This window comes from Solenopsis invicta, chromosome 13 (assembly GCF_016802725.1).
Source record: "Solenopsis invicta isolate M01_SB chromosome 13, UNIL_Sinv_3.0, whole genome shotgun sequence".
NCBI classification, from domain to species: domain Eukaryota; kingdom Metazoa; phylum Arthropoda; class Insecta; order Hymenoptera; family Formicidae; genus Solenopsis; species Solenopsis invicta.
Window position 1 is genome coordinate 13329455 of NC_052676.1, and position 20881 is coordinate 13350335.

The window sequence follows — 20881 nt, forward strand, 5'->3', positions numbered from 1 at the left end:
GAAAAGAATTGCGAGTAGGAGACTCTATACCGCTCAAAGTGTTGGGTGTGGTGCAAGCAAAAATTAAGTGGAAAAAAGAAGCAATCATTGATCAGGTGTACGTTGTAAAAGAGAACATGCAACTAATTCAACCGTTACTTGGTTGTCCTGCCATAAAGGCATTGGGCATGTTAGACTGGAAGGAAAGACATCATTATCAATGAAGTGAACATTGATCCCGAAAGTGAATTTGTGCAGGTGGTTCGAGGGCTAGGATGTTTCAAAAAAAGTAAGCCATATCATATTTGTCTCAAAAATAATATCAAGCCACATGCAGTTCTAGCGCCTCGCAGAATCCCGCTGCACTTAGTAGAAAAGGTAAAAGAAGAATTGAAGCGGTTGAAAAAAATAGGAGTCATTCGGCGAGTTTTTGAACCAACGGAATGGTGGCGATAGTTGCTGTACTGAAATTTAATAAAAAGGACGAATTTGTGTAGACTACACAGAAATTAACAAGGGCATTGTACAAAACCGCCATATTATGCCTAGCATGGAGGAAAATCCCACTCGATTAAGAGGAGATCAATGGTTCTCGCACTTGGATGCAAGTAAAAAATACTATCAAATATTTTTATGTCAATGTTGCCACCTTATCACTACGTTTATTACGCCATGCGGACGCTTCTGTTTCAACAGAGTCCCAATGGGTTTGTACTCAAGTGCGGAGCATTATTATATACTAAAGATTACTAAGGACATACTAAGGCCAAAAAAGTATCGGCCAATTTAGTATTGCTAAATTGGCCAGTAATGTTAACTAACAAGGAAACACAGGGAAGTGTCCGCCTCAGATTAAAACGAGTTTTTAATATGTTGTAGTACAGATAAAAATAAAGGACACGTATTTTTTTATACGTGCCCATACGCACTTTAAGGGGGTGAAACACCCCTTTGAAGAAAATCGGTTTTTTTCTTTCGAAGCGTATGCCGTCGAAACTATAAGAGATAGAAAAAAATGTTTCAAATAAAAGTTGAATGGCTCGAAGAGTAATTTATAATAGCGGGAAAAAAATTTTTTTAAAAAATTTTTTTTAATACTTTCCCCCACCACTTACCTATTTTTTTTTAAATTTTTATTTTTTTTATAAGCAAAATAAAGCTTATTTTATTACAAATTCAACGGTATATGATAAAGTTACGATACAACATTCCCATTTTCCAAAAATAATTAAAAACCTCTCTATACGCACGGTACGCGCACCAGTCCGCGCGTTCGTACGCTACGGAAGTTACTCTCTCCGATTTCGACGTGCCTTTAATATGTTGTACAGATTAAAATAAGGAACACGTATTTTTTACACGTGTCCTAATACATTTTTAAGGGTGAAACACCCTTTTGAAGAAAATCGGGTTTTTTCTTTCGAAGCGTGTATCGTCGAAACTATAAGAGATAAAGAAAAATGTTCTCAATGAAAGTTGAATACATGTTTTTCTCGCATAAGATAACAAAAACATTTCGAGGACAGTCTGTGTCTAACATGAAAACGCAGACATTGAGAAAAACATTTACTACAAAATAAAACGACACTACACTAAAGAATAACAACAATTACGGTGTTGTAAGATATTAATTTCTTGTTTAGAAAATAATATGTAATTAATATAAATTAAACATTTATTTACTGGTCTACATGATTCGACTAGAACATTTGTTCTCTTCAACATTTTATAAACAAGGAGACTTGGATTACAAAAAATTATTACTTACACATTCCATACCTTCACTATCTAACGCCAACTCATCAACTAACAACAAGAGAACTAACATAAAACTAATTAAAAAATTAGTTAGAAATTTCATTTTTTATACTGCATTTATACAATTCAATTAAAGTGTTTATTAAATTCCATTAGTGTAGAAATATGCATAACCACGCAACTGGTGCGTGCACTTTGGGTTATTTCCTATCTTGAAATAGAATGTTTACGTCTTGGCAGTATTGACATGTATAGATTCAAGAGTTAGGTATGTAAGGAAATGACCCAAGTGCACGCGCCAGTAGCGTGGTTATGCATATTTCTACACTAATCGAATTTAATAAACACTTTAATTGAATTGTATAAATGCTGTATAAAAGATGAAATTTCTAACTAATTTTTTAATTAGTTTTATGTTAGTTCTCTTGTTGTTAGTTGATGAGCTGGCGTTAGATAGTGAAGGTATGGAATGTGTAAGTAATAATTTTTTGTAATCCAAGTCTCCTTATTTATAAAATGTTGAAGAGAACAAATGTTCTAGTCGAATCATGTAGACCAGTAAATAAATGTTTAACTTATATTAATTACATATTATTTTCTAAACAAGAAATTAATGTCTTACAACACCGTAATTGTTGTTATTCTTTAGTGTAGTTTCGTTTTATTTTATAGTAAATGTTTTTTTCAATGTCTGCGTTTTCATGTTAGACACAGACTGTCCTCGAAATGTTTTTGTCATCTTATGCGAGAAAAACATGCATTCAACTTTCATTGAGAACATTTTTCTTTATCTCTTATAGTTTCGACGATACACGCTTCGAAAGAAAATACCCGATTTTCTTCAAAGGGGTGTCTCACCCTTAAAAATGTATTAGGACACGTGTAAAAAATACGTGTTCCTTATTTTAATCTGTACAACATATTAAAGACACGTCGAAATCGGAGGGAGTCACTTCCGTAGCGCACGAACGCGTGGACGGGTGCGCGTACCGTGCGTATAGAGAGGTTTTTAATTATTTTTGGAAAATGGGAATGTTGTATCGTAACTTTATCATATACCGTTGAATTCGTAATAAAATAAGCTTTATTTTGCTTATAAAAAAATAAAAATTAAAAAAAAATATAGATAAGTGGGGGAAAATATTTAAAAAAATTAAAAAAAAAAATTTTCCCGCTATTATATATTACTCTTCGAGCCATTCAACTTTCATTTGAAACATTTTTTTCTATCTCTTATAGTTTCGACGGCATACGCTTCGAAAGAAAAAAACCGATTTTCTTCAAAGGGGTGTTTCACCCCCTTAAAGTGCGTATGGGCATAAAAAAATACGTGTCCCTTATTTTTATCTGTACTACAACATATTAAAAACTCGTTTTAATCTGAGGCGGACACTTCCCTGTGTTTCCTTGTAGTAAGACCTTAATACTTATTTTCTGTAAGGAACATCATTTTTCAACAATTACTTACGTATTTCTTTAATTTGACCATTCTGAATTTGCTGCATATGATACTTTGGATCGATTATTAATTTACGAATTCTTGTTGGAACCGAAAGGCTTCTTGAAGTATCCCTTAAAATCATAATCTGTAACATATTATCCATAAATGCCACCCAATTAGTTGTCCACGCAATATGGCCGTTCGATCCCGTATCTGATGCACTTTTTAATCCACGAAATACGCCGGTGTATTGATAACCACGAAGCTTTAATTCTTTATAGATGTCTTTCATATTCATATCTTCTTTTCCATCAATGTATTCAACAGAATTCAACAATATTTTTTCATTTTCAATATTATTTGGAATTCGTACTGTTCCAGTAACAACAACACTATCTCCTTCGATTATTTCAAACTTGTTACTACCTAAGTACAAATACAAATTATTTAAATATTTTACGTAACATTTGTAATACATCTAGCGGACAAGAAAACATCGACATGAGTAACAAATTAAAGTAATAAAAAAGAAAAGGTTTGAGTTTCTAATTATCCTTGCATGATATTTCCGACATTTTAAATACTCTATAAAAGACATAAAATAATTTTTTAATTTAAATAAAAATTTTAAACATAAAATAAAAAACTAAAGAAACTAATTGATTATATAATAATATTACCTTTTTGAAGAGAAAGAATTAAATTGATATTATTGTTTGATGATAGCATTACAGCACGAATAAAATTAACATCTTCAAATACGATTGGTACATTGTTAATATCTTGTTTTCTCAACGATGAGACCATGTTCCAAATAAGGAAAAGATATCCCATAGCTGGAAACAAATTTTTTTCGTTGACGACATGACCTGCTAAGTATGCAAATACTTCATCAACTATATCAATATCAACAATTATTTCTCTTTTGTAAAGTACTTTTCCTCTTTTTTGTATTAAAGGCAAATGTTCCGAATGATCCCACCTACAAACATTAAGATTCATTATTGTATATATAATATAAGATACAATTTATTTCCTCGGAAAAATTTTTCAACAAATATGAAAGACATAGATAAACATTTTAGACAAAAATTGCATGTTCTAAAGAGAGATGAAAAATAATAAAATTAATTATTATAAAATTGATTTTAGGTAATACGATAGCGTCTTGCACCAAATAAACGCACAGCACAAGAAATGCACGTCACTTTACCCAAACCGGCGATTTCCGAGCACCCCCGAGATTATCGGATTTCAGTAACGGCTGAATTGATAATGTTTTGAATAGGCTTAATTAATAGCTTGGATAAGAATTGTATTAGAAAAATATTTTTTTCTCCATGTCCTACAAGATTGTAACGGTACGCGTTTTCGGTCGGTTCGGTGCGGTGCGGGAACTTCGGAATCAGACCGGATAAGGCTCGTCGATTGGTCAGGTGTCCGTAATGATTATACCCAGTGTTTTAAGTAGAAAAAGATAGAGAATGATTTATTGAGAACATGAGTGGTAGTTGTGACAAAATAACAATTGCGAGAAAGAATTAACAAAATGAACGAGAGAAAAAATAAAAGAGATAAAAATAAAGAGAGCTCGTCGGCGTCCAGCCAATCGCTGGTAATCGGATTGCTAGTTGCGCGGCGGAGTGACTTCGGAGACTAAAGTTTTATTCCCGATTTATACCTAAACAAAAGAACTTAACTACTTATTTACATACTTAGGCTTAGCTAGTGTGTAGTCGGATACTACGCGGTGAACTGTGCGGGCTGCTCGCCCGTACGGTCGGGGAATCGCGGGGCGTGGCGGGGTTGGCTACCGCGGTGGTGTAAGCGCGTGCGCAAGTGCGGGTCGTTGCGATTCGCCCGAGCGCGTCCCGTGCAAGTGGGGCGCTCGACCGACAGGTTGCTTATGCCCTGCCGATGAACAGGTTACGAAACGTGGCCGTATGTCGGTGCGGCAGTGAAGGTACTCGAGGACGACGGTGATTGGTCGAGAATGCTCGGCCGGTGATGATGACGAGAATGCTTGTCGAGGATCTCGGACGTGATTGGTCGAGAATGCTCGGCCGGTGATGATGACGAGAATGCTCGTCGAGGATCTTGGACGTGATTGGTCAAAAATTCTCGGCCGGTGATACTGACGAGAATGCTCGTCGAGGATATCGGAGTAGACTGGTCGAGGATACTCGGCCGGGGATATCGACGGGAATGCCCGTCGAGGATATCGAAGGGCGACGAGAATGCTCGTCTTAAGGAAGCAATTGAGAATGCTCGGTCTGTGGACGGGTCGAATAGTCGGACGGATCTGCCTTGTGCGTTCCCACTGCCGGCTTATATATCCGAACGCGCGGCTGGGCAAGCCAATCCGCGCGCTCGGTCGGCCAAGTCGGAGTGGGAGCGTTGTTGGTAATTTCGCATACCGTTACTTAGGAATTGCAGATGGCGGCCAGTGTTGCCAGATTGGGCTACTTATCGCCAATTGGGCTACTTAACATGCTGAGAGGCTAGTGAATTTTGGTTGTTGGCTACCAGTAGCCAATTGGGCTATTCAGCGAATTAATAGTGTCACCAATTGGGCTACTTGGTGGTTAATAATTGCGTTTTTCATTGAAAAAACTAGTGTGCACTGAATGTGCACTTGCTGCAGGTAATTGGGCGTTTTCGTTGGCACCGCCATCGCTCAAACCAAAACGTCCAATTGCCAGCGCCAATTGCACACTCAATGCGCTCTAGTTTTCCCAATGAAAAACGCTATAAATGTTCTATTGTCATAATTAGTGTAGCAATCACTCAACCTCAGCCAATCAGACAAAATTACTATGCCGATAGCAACACGGGATTGGCTGAGATTGCTGGGGTTCCTACACTCAAGAATCTTATAGCGTTTTCGAGTGCAATGTGTTTTAACCTAGGTTTGACGCCATTTGCCGGAATCATCCAATTAGAACGGATGATTGGACGTTCTAATTGAATGATTCCGGCAAATGGCGTCGAACATAGGTTAAAACCCACTGCACTCGAAAACGCTATTATTAAAATGCATCGCATTGTACGTACGTACAAACCTGAAATCTAGAAAAGAATACATTAATGCAAGCACTTATAATAATCCGTTATAATGGCTGTGTTCTGAAATTTATTATTACTGTTCTAAAAATTATTATTAGTACTGAAAATCTATAGTTTACTTTACGTATACTATAGCATTTCAGTACTGGCAGTGAATTTCGGAACGCAGCCATTCAGTGAACGCAATATTGACTTGGTGGCGCTAACCGCTAAATATGAAATTAATGTAAGACATCTATTTATGTTATCACATTTTTGAAATACGCTTCTTTTGTTTCTTCGTATATTGTGAGAGTCCGTGTGCGTGTTCAGATGTGTTGTCCGTTACAAAAATTGTTTGTAGGATTACTGACACTATCATTAGATTTTACTTGTAACGCAGCTATTCTTTTGATTCCACTTTTATATTCTCTACATTTATATTTCGAAATATGGTCATATTGTTCCTCCGTTACGTTAGAGAGACGGGCACCTATTAATTCATATGTGCTATCTCAAATAATATTGTGCTTATTAAAAATGGGTAAATATGCAAAATATACAAAACATTACCGTGAAGAATGGGAAAAAGAAAAGGAATTTAAAGGTAAATTATATGTTTTATCCCTAGCCATGGTTTTTTATTATTTATTGTTGATTTGGAAGTTAGGTTAAAAAATTTAGGTTAAAAATATTTTTAATGCAATGCAATTAATATAACAGCAACTTAATTTTTTTGAAGGATGGTTGTGTCGTGCACCAGAGATTTTAATACTGAATGGAAAAGGCGAGGCCTATTGTAAAATTTGCCAATCAGCTATACGTGCCCATAAATCTGATTTACAAAAACATTTGTTAACCAAATCTCATCAAAACAGGGCAGCGGCATTGGACGTTAAAATGCAAAAGTCGCTAGCAGTTTGTGGTATACATTTAACATTTAAATGATAATCATATTATATTAAAAACGAAATGCTTTAATAGTTATAGCTAGATCTTAGTGCTGATATTAATTTTATATATTTATTAAATTGAAAGTCAATTTAATAAATAATGCTAACAAGTTTCTAAATGTGACAACCTTTTCTCTTTTAAAAAACTGTAAAGAATTTATTATAAAAAAATAACACCTCAGGGATTGAACTTCAGATCTAGCTATGACTATAGTTTATATTGTGTTTTTACATTTTGGTCAAAGTTCTCTATTTATAATCACATTGTTTTATTTTATTGGTTTTAATGTTGAACTAAACTAAATAATAAGCTTCACATTCCATACAGCGCAGATCTCCTAAAGACATCCATTGGACGTATGAACATCTAAGGCACGTTTTCAGGAGGACTGTGCTGTGTGAGATTATTGGTTAAAAAAAATTTTTTTAATTTATTTATATTAATATTCTTTATTATGTTCTATAAAATTTATTCTGTAAGAAATATTCTATATTCAGTAATAAATCCTTATAAATAAATAATTTCTTATTCAGTAGTAAATATTCTACATATAGTAATATTTTAAAATAATTTTATAGGTGTTCAATCACTTCAAAGTAATAATACTAAAATAATTGAAATCAAATTGTGCATGCACGTGGCAGCACATAGCTCAATAAGAAGCATAGATCATTTGAGTGATTTATTGAAAGAATGTGGAAAGGGTAGTGATTTGGAAAAACTGAAGCTGCATAGAACAAAAACTTCTAAATTAATATTGAAAGTTATATCTCCGGCAATATTAAAAGAAATGATTGAAGATATTGGAAATGAGCCTTTTTCAATAATATTAGACGAGTCTACTGATGTGTCCGATTTTAAATATATGGCATATTGTGTGCGATATTTCAATAAGAGACTGAATTTATTCGTAGTAGATTTTCTCGGTTTCAGCGAAATATTTGAAGCCACTGCCGACAAACTTTACGAACACTTCATGGAATTTATGTCTGAAGTAGGACTAAACCATAACAATTTGATTGGCATAGGAACGGATGGTGCAAGCAATCTTTGCGGGAAAAATCATAGCTTATACACGTTATTAAAAAAAAAGATTCCACATTTACAATTGATACAGTGCGTTTGCCACTCGCTAAATCTATGTGCTTCTAACGCAAGTGACGAATTACCATGTACTGTTGAGTATTTATTACGAGAGACGAGAAAATGGTTCTCTCATAGTCCTCTTCGTCAAATGAGGTACAGCAAAATGTATCAATTGATTAATGCTGGAAAACAGCCGCCTAAATTGATTCAGTTATCTTCGACGCGTTGGCTTGCTTGGAGTGAAGCTGTTTCTACAAATATTAAGCAATGGCAAGAGCTGAAACAACACTTTCAATTGGCTGCAAAATCTCAAGATGATAAATGTTATACAGCAAGAACGCTTGTACAAATGTACGAAGATGACAGTAATTTACTATACTTGCTTTTTTTAGATGGAATTTTAAAAGACATTACCAATTTAAATCTTGCATTTCAACAAACGAATGCTGACATCACAAAATTGTATACCGATTTACACATGCTGTTAATGTCGTTGGTAAAGAGGATCATAAAACCTTCTTATTTAAAACATCGTGAAATGGCTTCTTATTCTATGCTGCATCAAGCAGACATAAATAATGTACAGAGCGCATTGGAAAAGGTGCATCAAGATTTTGAAAATTCTCTTCTTCCCCTCGAATCGGTAGACTTTGGACATCGATTTGAATCGTATGCTACAAAGAAGACTATTTCACAAGCGTCTTTAAGACTTATTCAAGAAAGATGTGTAGCCTACACGATTCGCCTTTGCAACGAACTTGTAAAAAGATTACCACGGAATCTTCCGATAGTAGAAAGTTTGCGTTACCTGACACCTGAAATGTGTCTAAACCAAATAAATACATACAAAAATTTACCATGGGAATTAGCAGGTATATTTTGTTTATGATATTGATATACATTTATGATTATTATAATTATTATACATCTATAAATTAAGTCTATATACATTGTTAAATATTATTTTTCAGGAAAAGATCTTGATCGAGATGCCATCGAGTCTCAATTTCGTCGATTGCAGACTTTAAGAATCCACGAAATTTCTCCAATTTTCAATAATGTTGAAATAGGAAATATTGAAATCGTAGATTTTTGGGTAGCTGTTAGAAGAATGACTAATTCAAATGGCGTAAAATGTTTTAAGGACTTGGCAGAACTTGCTTTTCGTGCTCTTTCTTTGCCAATCAGCAATGCAGTCGTAGAACGTGTTTTCAGCATAATGGCAGTGATTAAAACAAAATTAAGAAATCGTTTGTCGATGCCTATGCTGGTTGCTCTTATGCGCATTCGCATACACACGAACGTTCTTAATCTGTGCTGTAAAAGTTACTGTCCAACACCATATATGTTACAATTATTTAACAGCAACATGTATATAGTAGATTGTAAACAAACAGAATCTTCCAACAATTCCGATGACTGTGATCTTTTAGAGTCATTAAATCTTATCGAATCAGCAGAATCAACAATTGATTCATAAAAAACAGTAATGGGTAAAATTTTTTCTTCCAAAAAACGGAAAAGTTATTAATATAATGTCAATTTGAGATCATCTGAGATTCTAACATCAACAACTTTCTTAGATTTTAGAAAAAAAGAAACTGATTAAAGAAAAAAAGTTGAATACAGAAAAAAGAAGAAATGAGAAAGAATAAAAGAAAGTGATAGCAATGAGAAAAGATAGATAAAAGAGAAGCTGAGAAGAAATTAATGAAAAGTCAAACAAATCAAAGCAGAAGGAAATTAGGGCAAAAAGTAAATAAGAAAAAAATTTAATAAAGAGTAAACTAGACTTTGATCAAGTCTTTAAATACAACATTTGAAAAAGTCATTCAACGAAGATTGAGTATAATACAGTGTGTTAAATGTGCAAGTTGGGCACACATCGAATGTACAGACAAAAAAATTATTCAGTATTTTATAAGTGATATTTGTAAACGTACATTTTGAATATAAACCTTTTTGTTTTTTGGGTGTATTTCTGTGTATTTTATATTATATTTGTAATAATACATTTTATATTAAGATTATTAGGAAGAGTGTGCTTGTGATGGTACAACTGAACACATGTTAAGAGTGTTAAATTTTTTATAATTCTCTTGTATTTTTCTCTCTTATGATAGTTCTCTTATGGAAACAAGTATTTTCTGTTTTAAATCTCAACTCTAATTAATATTAGTAACGCTCGATTTATTGTTCGTTTAACAGCGCTAGTTGCTAGCACCAGCAGTTGAGAGTCTTTAAAAAAAACTGTTAAAATAATATAAATCTAAAATAATAAGAGTTTTTTTTAAATATAATTCTTAAGCAAAATGTTTATTCAAATTTTGTACAAAAATTTCCAATTTTTCAGGAATTTTATTTTTCAGATAAGACTATAAAATTTTTTGTCTTTAAATTTATTAGAAACTTGTGTTGGCTACTTTTCAGGCGTTTACATTTCAAAATCGGCTACTTTGGGCTACTTGAGCGCCATCGTTCGGCGACTTTTTACGATAAACATCTGGCAACACTGGTCGCCGCGTGGTCGCACGGCGAAGTTCGGTCGTGCGCGCACGTGGTCCCCTGCGACGCTTGGCGTTCGTCGTTCGGTGGACGGAACGGAGGCGCACGGACGGTGGAGGGTCGTATCGTTACAAGATATTTTAAGAAGTTTAAAGCCTGGTTTATGCAGGCCATAATCGTAAGAAATTAGCCAATCATAATCGATTTACAAAAGAATAATCGATTATTAGTTAATTTCTTACGGTTACGGCTTGCATAAACCAGGCTTAAATCTCAAAATTTTCATGTAAAACACGTCATCATCCACAGTAATAGTCATTGCCTCGGGAATTCTCTCTTTCACATTTTCGATGTAATGGGCGCTTGCCTACAGTCGTGTCGAGGGCCTATCAATATCTTGATACATAGTTGATCGAGAGAGAGTGACGAGAGAGAACAAAAAAGCAGCCGACAAAATAAAAGAGCAAGCAAGATACGCAGTTTCAAGAGACACGCGCAAAAAAACAAATTACATTTATGCATGGCCCATAAATGTAAAAAGATATAAAGAGAGCTTATTGAGTGACATATATTGAGCTAATATATGATTGACAAAGTGCATATGAATATGGTAAACAAAACTAATTAAATCAAATGTGCATTATTTAATCTGTTTTTGTCTTCCTACTTTTCTTGGGTATCTTCTTACTTTTCTCAAGGAAAATGTGCTTTGCTTTCTCAGATCTGCCTCTAAATCATTATTTTTTGGCTCTAACATTAATGTACATGTATATTTTGAATGAATTGACGTTTGTAACAAGTATCAACTGATTAAATGAAAAATATAAAAATAATTCTATTGCTTGTTGTACGTGTAATTTTACAAGTTGAGTTTTGGAGGTTTCAACGCAGCATGTTCACGCTGGTTTCAGAAATTTGTGACTGGATTAATTAATGAGTATGGCAAGTACATTTTAAATCCTGTTTATTAAAATTAATAAAAAAATTAAATGTTGCTTTTACAATGTATATAGAAGTCATTGAACTAGTTAAAATAATACATGATATTAAATATGCTCGCTGTTACAAAGTGAATGTTAATTGTAAATTAATATGATAATATGTTTGTTAATCTCGCTATGTTATCTGATATTTAATAATGTTACTAAGCGTTTTATAAAAGGTATTCTCTCTTATAAAAGATAGTTCATTTTGTAACACGAGTGATCATATTTAATATCATATATTATTTTAATTAGTTTAGTGAACTCTATATACATTGTAAAAGTTACACTTATTTTGTTAACTTTAATAAACAGGATTCAAAATGTACTTACCATACTTATTAATTTGTAACAATACGCCCCTCCACCGTGCCGTCACTCCAGACCGACCAACCGTCGGACGCATCGCAGCCGAGCACGTGCATCTTACGTAAGACCCACGCGCGTACGATCGGCTTACGTAAGACCACCGCGTGCTACCGCGCGCGACCGACGCGCTACGCGCCGCGTTCCGAAAGCGCTCCCACTCTAGCCGGACCGTCCGCGCGCGCTGATTGGTGCGTCCAGCCGCGCGGAACGATATATAAGCCGGCAGTGGGCAACGTAAGAGAGATCCCTCCGAACAACCGATCTCCCCGGATCATCTCCAGCGCTGGGCATACTCGGCGCCTCCTAGCTCGGGGATTCTCGAGCACCTCCTCGGGAACGGGCATACTCGTTCCTGCCTTCCCGCGACGGGTATAACCGTCGTCCCCGAGGCCGGGTATGCTCGGCCGCTCCGATCCGCTCCGACGCGCGACGGGCATTCTCGTCGCGCGGCCAATCAGACCGTTCCGCCGGACGACGGGTATTCTCGTACGTCCGGTCAGGTCCAATCCGCATCCATTACACCGTGCGGCGGGAATTCTCACCGCACGGCTTATCCGTTCCGTTCAGCCGGACGACGGGCATTCTCGTCGTCAAGCTATTCCGACCAGACCGTTCCGAGTGTCCCCGGGAATTCTCGGGGACTGTCCGCGCCGACACCGTTCCTGTGTCCGCCTACCGTACCTCGCGGGGAGTTTTCCCCGCGAGATGAGGCCGCCCAGGCCGACACCGGCGACGACCCTCGCGCAGCGCGGAAACTGTCCGCCGCGCCGCGAGCCGTCGCATCCGAGACCGTAACCGGTCAACCGCACGGGCCAATCACGCCCCGAGCACGGCATTAGAGTTGGGCGCCGCGCGACCACTCTAAATACGGAGACTATACGCGTAGAGCGTAAGCCGAATCCGTCCGTAGATCGCACGACGCACCCAAGTCCGTCCGTTTCTAAACTATCCGAGTCCGTTCCCTAACACTAAGTGATACCGCGAATTATATTTTTCTTGTCCGCGATTGTTAACCGAGCAACCTCGATTGCTACCTCCGAGTGCAGAGCGCATAGTCACTGTCCGTCCGTTTCCGGAATTTCTAAAGTCCGTTCCGTTTAGATATTAAGTACTCGTCAGTCGTTTACCTAGCTGTCGAGACCGTTTCTTCTAAGTGTTTAGATATTAAGTACCGCGCGAATACATTGTGACCGTTCTCTTGATTTCACGCCGGCCGACGACCGCGCAATGGAGTGCCGTAATACTATTCGAATACATTGTGATCGTTCTCTTGGTTTCACGCGGACCGACGACCGCGCAATTGAGTGCCGTAATGCTATTCGAGGAGTTCAGTATTATCCGATAACGATATCGGAACTGTATGATTATTTTTGTATTAGACCAACGTCTCAAAATATATTTACACTATATCGTTTTCACTACCAAATCACGACGTTATCATTTGATACGAACCCGGACATCCGGCGAGCACATCCGAGCAACCGATCCTGAACTAAATTCCCGTAACCGACACCGAGAAAGTACCAGCGTTACAAATTATTACAGTCACAAATTTCTAAAACCAGAGAGAACACACAGCGTTAAGACTTCTAAAACTCAACTTGTAAAATTACATGTACAACAGGCATTAGAATTATTTTCATATCTTTATTCAATCATTTGACACTTGTTTCAAACGTCAATTCATTCAAAATATACATTTACATTAACGCTAGAGTTAAAAAATTATGACCTTGTTTACACCGAGCACTTGATACGCGTACTAACTAGTAATTTTCTATTAAATTATCTTAATTTTGGCAATAAATTTAAAAAATAGTATATTAAATTGGTAATATGAATCAAGATAATTAAATATATGTATTATGTATACACGCATTGTCGACAGTAAGATAAATTAATAGAAAGTTACGAGTTAGTACGCGTATCAAGTGCTCGGTGTAAACTAGGCCTATGACTTTGAGACAGATCTGGGAAATGAGATACGCATTGGAGGAAGGTAGGAAGAGAAAACCAGATTTAATAATGAGCATTCGGTCTAATTAGCTTTGTTTTGTTATCTTCATTCATATGCACTTGTTAATCATGCGTATAACACTTAGAAAATTTAATGCACAGCACTCGTAAGAGTATAATATTGACTCTATTTAATGCAAAATGTATATTTTTTTCTGCACGTATTTATTATAGGCCCATTCAACGCGTTTTTACACCACACGAACGAATTCGGCAGAAAAAATGTGTCGTCTGCCTCGCGAACCGAAATATTATTGATGATTGAGTTTACAGGTTAGGAAACCCATCATATCGAATATCACAGCAATCATGGTCGCGGCCACGTGATGTATCACATGGTCGCATGTGGGCTGATAGTGTAGTAACGAGCGCCACTCGTTACTCGTGTCGAAAAGATGTACTGGACAAAATTCGCTTGGCGATGATGACGTATCTTGAAAAAAAGATGCCAAGATTTGGACTTTGCGTCGCGATACCTCCGCACGTAGAGCATGGAGAGAAAAAACAAAAACACTTTTCTTATACAATTCGCTCCCAAGCTATCGATTGAGACTAATCAGAACTTGATCGATTCAGCCATTACTAAGATCTGATAATCTCGTTATGCTTGAACTCGCTGACTCGCGTAAAAGAGGGTCGGTCTTGTTAAAGCGTGGACTTGGCGCGAGACGTGACCGCGTCTCTAGATACATACTATACCTTATAAGAGAAGAAATCATTGGTGTGCCACGACTTACAGGAAATTCTGCTGTCGGATACAAATTTGCAATCTGTGGTTGCAATCCTGTATTATAGAGTTTTCCAATTGTTTCTAAAAATTTTTTGTCACTGTAATTCTCTGTACGTTCAAATAACGCTACATTTGTTACTGTAGAATATAAAAGATCGTTTAAAATACATTGAAGAATATTCTCAGGCGATATTTCAATCGTCACCGTGTTTTTTGGAATTAAACTTAACGTTTCTGCAAATAGTGCCAAAGATGATAAATTATTTATATAGTATTCTGAACATAAAAAGGATTTATTTAAATATTCGTAAGCGGATGTAGTTAGCCATTTTGAGCTAGGAAATATTCTTTGTGGTATCATTCCTTTCAAATACTCTTCACACTTGATTATTGCTGGTTTAATATAACGACTATGAAAAGGTATATAACCACAAAAAATTTCTTTTACAGAAATATTGTTAGTCTGAAAGAATATACAAAAATATATTATTATTCACGGAAATATTATTAATTATTTAATTTAACAGATTTAGAGAAACTAAGTTGAAAACTTTGAGTGCTTGCCAGTAACGTAACACAGTCATGTAACACAGTGTTGCACAGTGGCGACTTATTGTTGAAACACTCTTTCTGTCGAAACTAGTGTTCAACCGTCCTGTTTCAGCGTGATATTGAAAACTCTCGTTGATCGATTTCACTCTGATATTTTATTGTAATCTTGTATAGTTATACATTGACGAATTTAAACATACTCTCGTACTTCTCCTAGTTCTCTCTCCGCTGACGTGTAGCGCCATCTCGCAGGTCTTTTTACGGACCCGTTCGGGCTTTACTTAGATCGCACTGTTGGCGCAAACAGTCCGTTGATAAATATCAATCATTTGACATAGTTTTCAAAATTACACAGAAACTGAAGGTTAAAAATATTTACTAGGAAAAACGACTATTCATTCCAGTAATATTAAATGTAATATCCATTTAGTGATATCAATTATAAAAATGTTGGTTTCGGGGAAATGACACAAAACAACTACATAGCGTTTTAATTATATGTGATTTTGTAAGATTCTACTGGATCTTATTATCGATTGATCGTAGAAACAGGTAAATTTTGTTAAAAAATGGTGTTTACCGCTGGCGCTAGAGTAGGCAAGAAATGAAAGGGCATAATTGAATTCAGAATGGTTGGGGCCGGATCGGAGCACAAACACGCGTGCGAATGTTGTAACGCGACTTTCTCTTATAAGCGGTCTTTTATACTCTTTGAAATAGTGCGAGGACTTCTTTAAATTTCTTAAGGAAAGTACAAGGTGAGCGAACCTTGAATTTTATGGCAAACATCGTATAACGAAACATTGTATAACGTTGATATTATTGAGTTTTTTATTACGCGATGTGTCCTTGTATGTGTGTACTGGCTCCAGAAGTGTTAATTATGCAATTACTGGACAAGGCCTGAATAATGAAAACCAGAGTTACATTTGACAAACATGCAATCTTGTCGACTCGTGTTATAGTTGGAAACTACTGAGTTGTACACTGTGTTACACAATGTCGCTTGTATACGTAATTGCAGAGCACTAATTATGCAACGTCTTGTCCGGATTCATGCAGTGCAGTGAGCTCCTTCCCCCCTGAGCGCAAGCATCAACAGGCGATTTTAAAGTTCTAAAAGCGCGCATGTGCCTGCCGTGCGCGGGACTCCCGCCGCGCGGGCGTTTCAATGTTTTCCTGTTGTGCGTAGCATTGCGGTGATTTTCGGTCTTTCCTTGTAGTAAACTATAGTAACCAGATGAGTAAATCTAATCAAAAATCAAAAAAGAGAAAAAGATCTGAGTCCAGGGATTATCTCGCGGACTTGGAAGACAAGTTATCACAGCGTATCGAGGTATTTCTCAAAAGTAACGTTATGATCCCATGCCCCTTCCATTTTTTTTATCTGTGCAGGTAGGGCAAATGATCCAGGAGGTGCAAAACATAAGTAACGAAAAAAGTTTAAGGGTCAACGCTAGAAATAAGGACGACAATCGAGCGAAAGCCATTTCGATGGATCAAGAAAGGCCATGAGATCCATACTCAGGTCTCAGGTGTGTATGAACATCCCAGTTCCGTATACCGGACAGAGAAATCAACACAATTTTTTCTCATTAATCGAAATGTCATAAAGACATGAAGTGCACACGCGGCGGGGGCCCCGCGCACGGCAGTAGCGCGACACATGCGCGCTCTTCGAGCTTAAAATCTCTTGTTGATGCGCTAAGAAGCACACTACACTATATCCATCCGGACAAGACAGCACAATTATAGTCGAACTTCACTTAATAAGTTCATTCAACTTTTTAATTATGTCAGTGCTCGGAAATAATTGCACATTTCATACGAAAGGTATAACTCTGGTATACTTTTCACATCGGGACACTCTTGAGGTACAGGTTACATGCACAATCGGCGGCTCGATTATCAAATCGTGAATGATAATGGTGAGGGAAAGGAGGCATTAATCTTAGAAATTGATCTGAAATGTGCAACTAATTTCAAGTACTGCATTGTTGCTTAAATAATAATGTACCCGTAGATCAGCAAGAAATGTTCTCATAGATTCTGTTGGCCCGCTCACGATAAAATTAGATGAACTATTGTAACAAGCTACATCAATATCCAAAGGACACATATTTTTTATAGTTTCATAATCGAGATTAATTTCTGCCATGGAACCGTTGATTATTTTTGATTCATAAAGCGCTAAACCGATAAAATATGCCAACAGAATCGTTTCTTCAGCTGTCAAACATCCATCGGCGTATCCACAGATTAATTCACCAATAGAATGACCAATTATAAGGTCGGGAACAATACCAATAGATGTTAGAAGATCAACTATTCCAATCTGTAAAACATGTGAAGAAAATGTTTTTTTATTTTAAATCATCTTTATTTTTAACAAAAATTAATATTATAAAAGAACTGTTGGTTTATTTTATGTATATGACGCAATATATTAATAAAAAATTAAGGGAATATTGGACCTAAAACCGAGCTTCCTCGACGTCTATATTGCAAAATTCTTTTTTTAAGCGAGAATCAAGCAGCACGCGGGGACAAGAGATAACCCTAAGGCCAGATGAGTAGAATAATACTATTTGTTCAGCATACGCATGAATGTGAATATATCATCTGTCCTTATTCTTCGATTTTAACGCCATCTATGACGGCACCCAAAAATTAATCTTCTATTTTATACTCGATTCATTGCAAGATTATATTCAGCGCGGACAAAAATTCGTCCGCGTTATGCCCATATTTCCCCACAAAAGAACACTTTCCGTTCAAGTTCGCATACTTGCTTCTTTATAGGCTAACATAAGAGCATCGATTTGACATATTAATTTTTTAATTATTAATTAGAAATCAGAAGTAATATTCAAAATTAATATTCTGAAATGCTACATATTTAATAAATTAAATTCGCAAAAGGACATTGAATATCTCGACGTTTCTTGTTTGTGTTTATTTTATTTTCAACAAATACTATAACATGACAGATTAAAACGTTTTTTTTATTTTATAATAATTTTTAATTTTTCTGTTATTAATCCATAAAAACTCTTGTAATAGTGTTATGAAAATAAGATTTATTTTGTTATTTTATATTATTTAACTTGTAATAAAGTTTCTTATGCTTCTTTTTTAATCTTTAATTATTTATTCATAAAATTTTATTTTTTATACTATTGCGTTGTGTATCATTATTATTGTAATACTCAATTATAAAAACAATCTTCAATAAAAATACGAGGATCATTTTTAAAGTAAGAACCGTTTTATAATGGAGTAAGAGAAACTTTAATTATGAACGTAAATTATATCACAACCTAAAATATGAACATTTTTACACTTTTCAACATAATCGCCATTAATATTTAAACATTTATTAAGTCGTGACACCAGCTTTTGAATCCCCTCATCAAAGAACTCTGCCGCCTGACAGAAATTATTACTAAACCAGTTAGTAATAATTTTTTTTAATCGGTCATTTTCCAATTGCTTTCCATCAAAAAATTCCTTAAGTTTTGGAAAAAGATGAAAGTCCGATGGTGCTAAATCAGGGCTATATGGTGGATGTCCAATAATTCTCAATGAATAACAGAGCGCACTTCACAATCAACGGAATTACTAACTGACATGGCGACAAACAAATTAGTATAACAATAACAAATTAGTATAACCAACATCGGCAGAGATGTAAAACTTAATAGAGGCATAGTGAGGGACTGATCAAGAGTGGCTAACCTTAAACGGACGTCGCGTAACAGCCGTCATGGACGCGATACACAATCGGTTCTTACTTTAAAAATGACTCTCGTATGTTTATATTATGGATTTAACTATTTTGTAAATAGATCAGTTGTGTAATTTAAATACATTACAATTGTGTCTTAATAACATTGAAATGTAGAGATTATTTCACCTGTTCGATTCTTTAACAATAAGTGCGGGCCATATACAAGTATTTAAGTACACAGTATTATTGTGAGCACGCTACGCTTTCTTCACTATTCCGTCCGTATACACTTGGATACAATCTTATAGTGAACCGAGTATAGATACAAGCGTTCTGTTTACCATTCTGCACTTATATTCCGCGTACACTTACGCACATAATTTTATCATAATTACATATCTTCTTTTCTAAGCTTTTGGTTTAAGACTCGATAATTTAGTGTTATTCTATCACATTGTCCGAAGAGTGGTAATATTTCATCTTGCCCAGGAAACCTGTAGAACTGTCAAATTAACCTGACACTGTCGTGACTGGACAGCTCTACGATGTAGATGAGTGCATATAAATAATTATTAAAGTAACTTTTAAATTTTTTGTTATTGACATGCTATTGACCTTCTCATCCAAAATTAATATGTGTGCTCTAAGTAAAGAATTTTTAATTCAGTAAACCCAATTTAACAAAATTACTTTAAGAAGAAATGTTTGTAATTGAGTCGGTCCATCCCCTTACCCAAGCAGAACAATGAGTCCCAATAATGTCAAAGTGACATGAAAGTAAATCGAGATCGATGGAAAAGTAAATTTAATGACCATTTTGCAGTCACTTTGACATCATGATGACTTCCTGTTCTGCTTGGGTAATCATCAAAAACAGAATGCATTTACAAAAAACCAAAGTTTTCCTTACCTGTAGTCCAACAAGGCCTAAGATTAAATTCACGATATTTTTGGAAATATTATTTTCATTTATCAAGATATCTGTGAGGTATATACCATAAGGTTTCAAAACAGTATTACATTTGTTAATTGCTTTAGCAAACGTTGAACATTTCATTAGAGCTCCACCTATTAAAATATCGTAATTTTTTTTTATATTGTGTACTAACGCATATGCGAGCAATATACATATTAGGTGTACAACTTTGCTTCCGCCGTTTTTTAATAGATGACTTTAGCGGTATATACGTGGTGGTGGAAATAAACAGATGTAGACGTCATACAATAAGCTTGGGCATTTGTTAACATAACCCCAGAAACATTAGGCAATTTATGTCCGCATCGTAAAGTTATTCTCGATTGAAAATGTCAGTTTACGAGCCAAATTGTCGTCATTTGCGGGAGGTTTTAATTTACTGCTTCAATATAAAAAAATCTGCGGCTGATGTTCTCAAATACTTACGGCGATATCGCTATTAGTGAAAAAACGTGTTGTGAGTGGTTTCAACGCTTCAAGAACGGTGATTTTGACATCGAGAATCGGCATGGCGATAGAAGAGAGAAGGTTCTCAAAGATGCAGAATTGAAGGTATTACTTCATGAAGACTTGTGTCAAACACAAGAAAAATTGACAGGATCATTGGGAGTGACTCAACGTGTTATTTCAAAACGCATGAAAGCCATAGGAATGATTCAGAAACAAGAAAATTGGGTGCCGTACCACTTGAAGCCGAGAGACGTTGAACGGCGTTTGTTTGCTTGTGAACAGTTGCGTGAAAGGCTTCTGCACGAAA

General features: G+C 35.9%; 1 protein-coding gene and 1 non-coding gene across 2 annotated transcripts in view; one reads left to right on the forward strand and one right to left on the reverse strand.

Moving 5' to 3' along the window:
* Positions 1 to 20881, reverse strand: part of LOC105204773 — a 43575-nt gene that overhangs the window by 16081 nt on the left and 6613 nt on the right. The window contains exons 4-8 of the transcript XR_005576174.1: positions 20059 to 20216; positions 17436 to 17753; positions 14836 to 15329; positions 3859 to 4160; positions 3206 to 3604 (exon numbers count right to left, since the gene is read on the reverse strand). This is a non-coding gene — a transcript (fatty acid synthase). The remainder of the gene's footprint in view (positions 1 to 3205; positions 3605 to 3858; positions 4161 to 14835; positions 15330 to 17435; positions 17754 to 20058; positions 20217 to 20881) is intronic.
* Positions 5625 to 10241, forward strand: LOC120359410. The gene is made up of 3 exons (XM_039456804.1): positions 5625 to 7148; positions 7756 to 9135; positions 9235 to 10241. The coding sequence occupies exons 1-3, from the start codon at positions 7124 to 7126 to the stop codon at positions 9741 to 9743; spliced, it is 1914 nt and encodes a 637-aa protein (XP_039312738.1). The 5' UTR covers positions 5625 to 7123; the 3' UTR covers positions 9744 to 10241.

Coding starts and splice junctions, on each gene's coding strand:
- LOC120359410 (XM_039456804.1), top strand. CDS start 7,124: ATGCAAAAGTCGCTAGCAGTTTGTG. Junction 7,149..7,755: donor AAAGTCGCTAGCAGTTTGTG/GTATACATTTAA, acceptor ATAATTTTATAG/GTGTTCAATCACTTCAAAGT. Junction 9,136..9,234: donor TTTACCATGGGAATTAGCAG/GTATATTTTGTT, acceptor ATTATTTTTCAG/GAAAAGATCTTGATCGAGAT.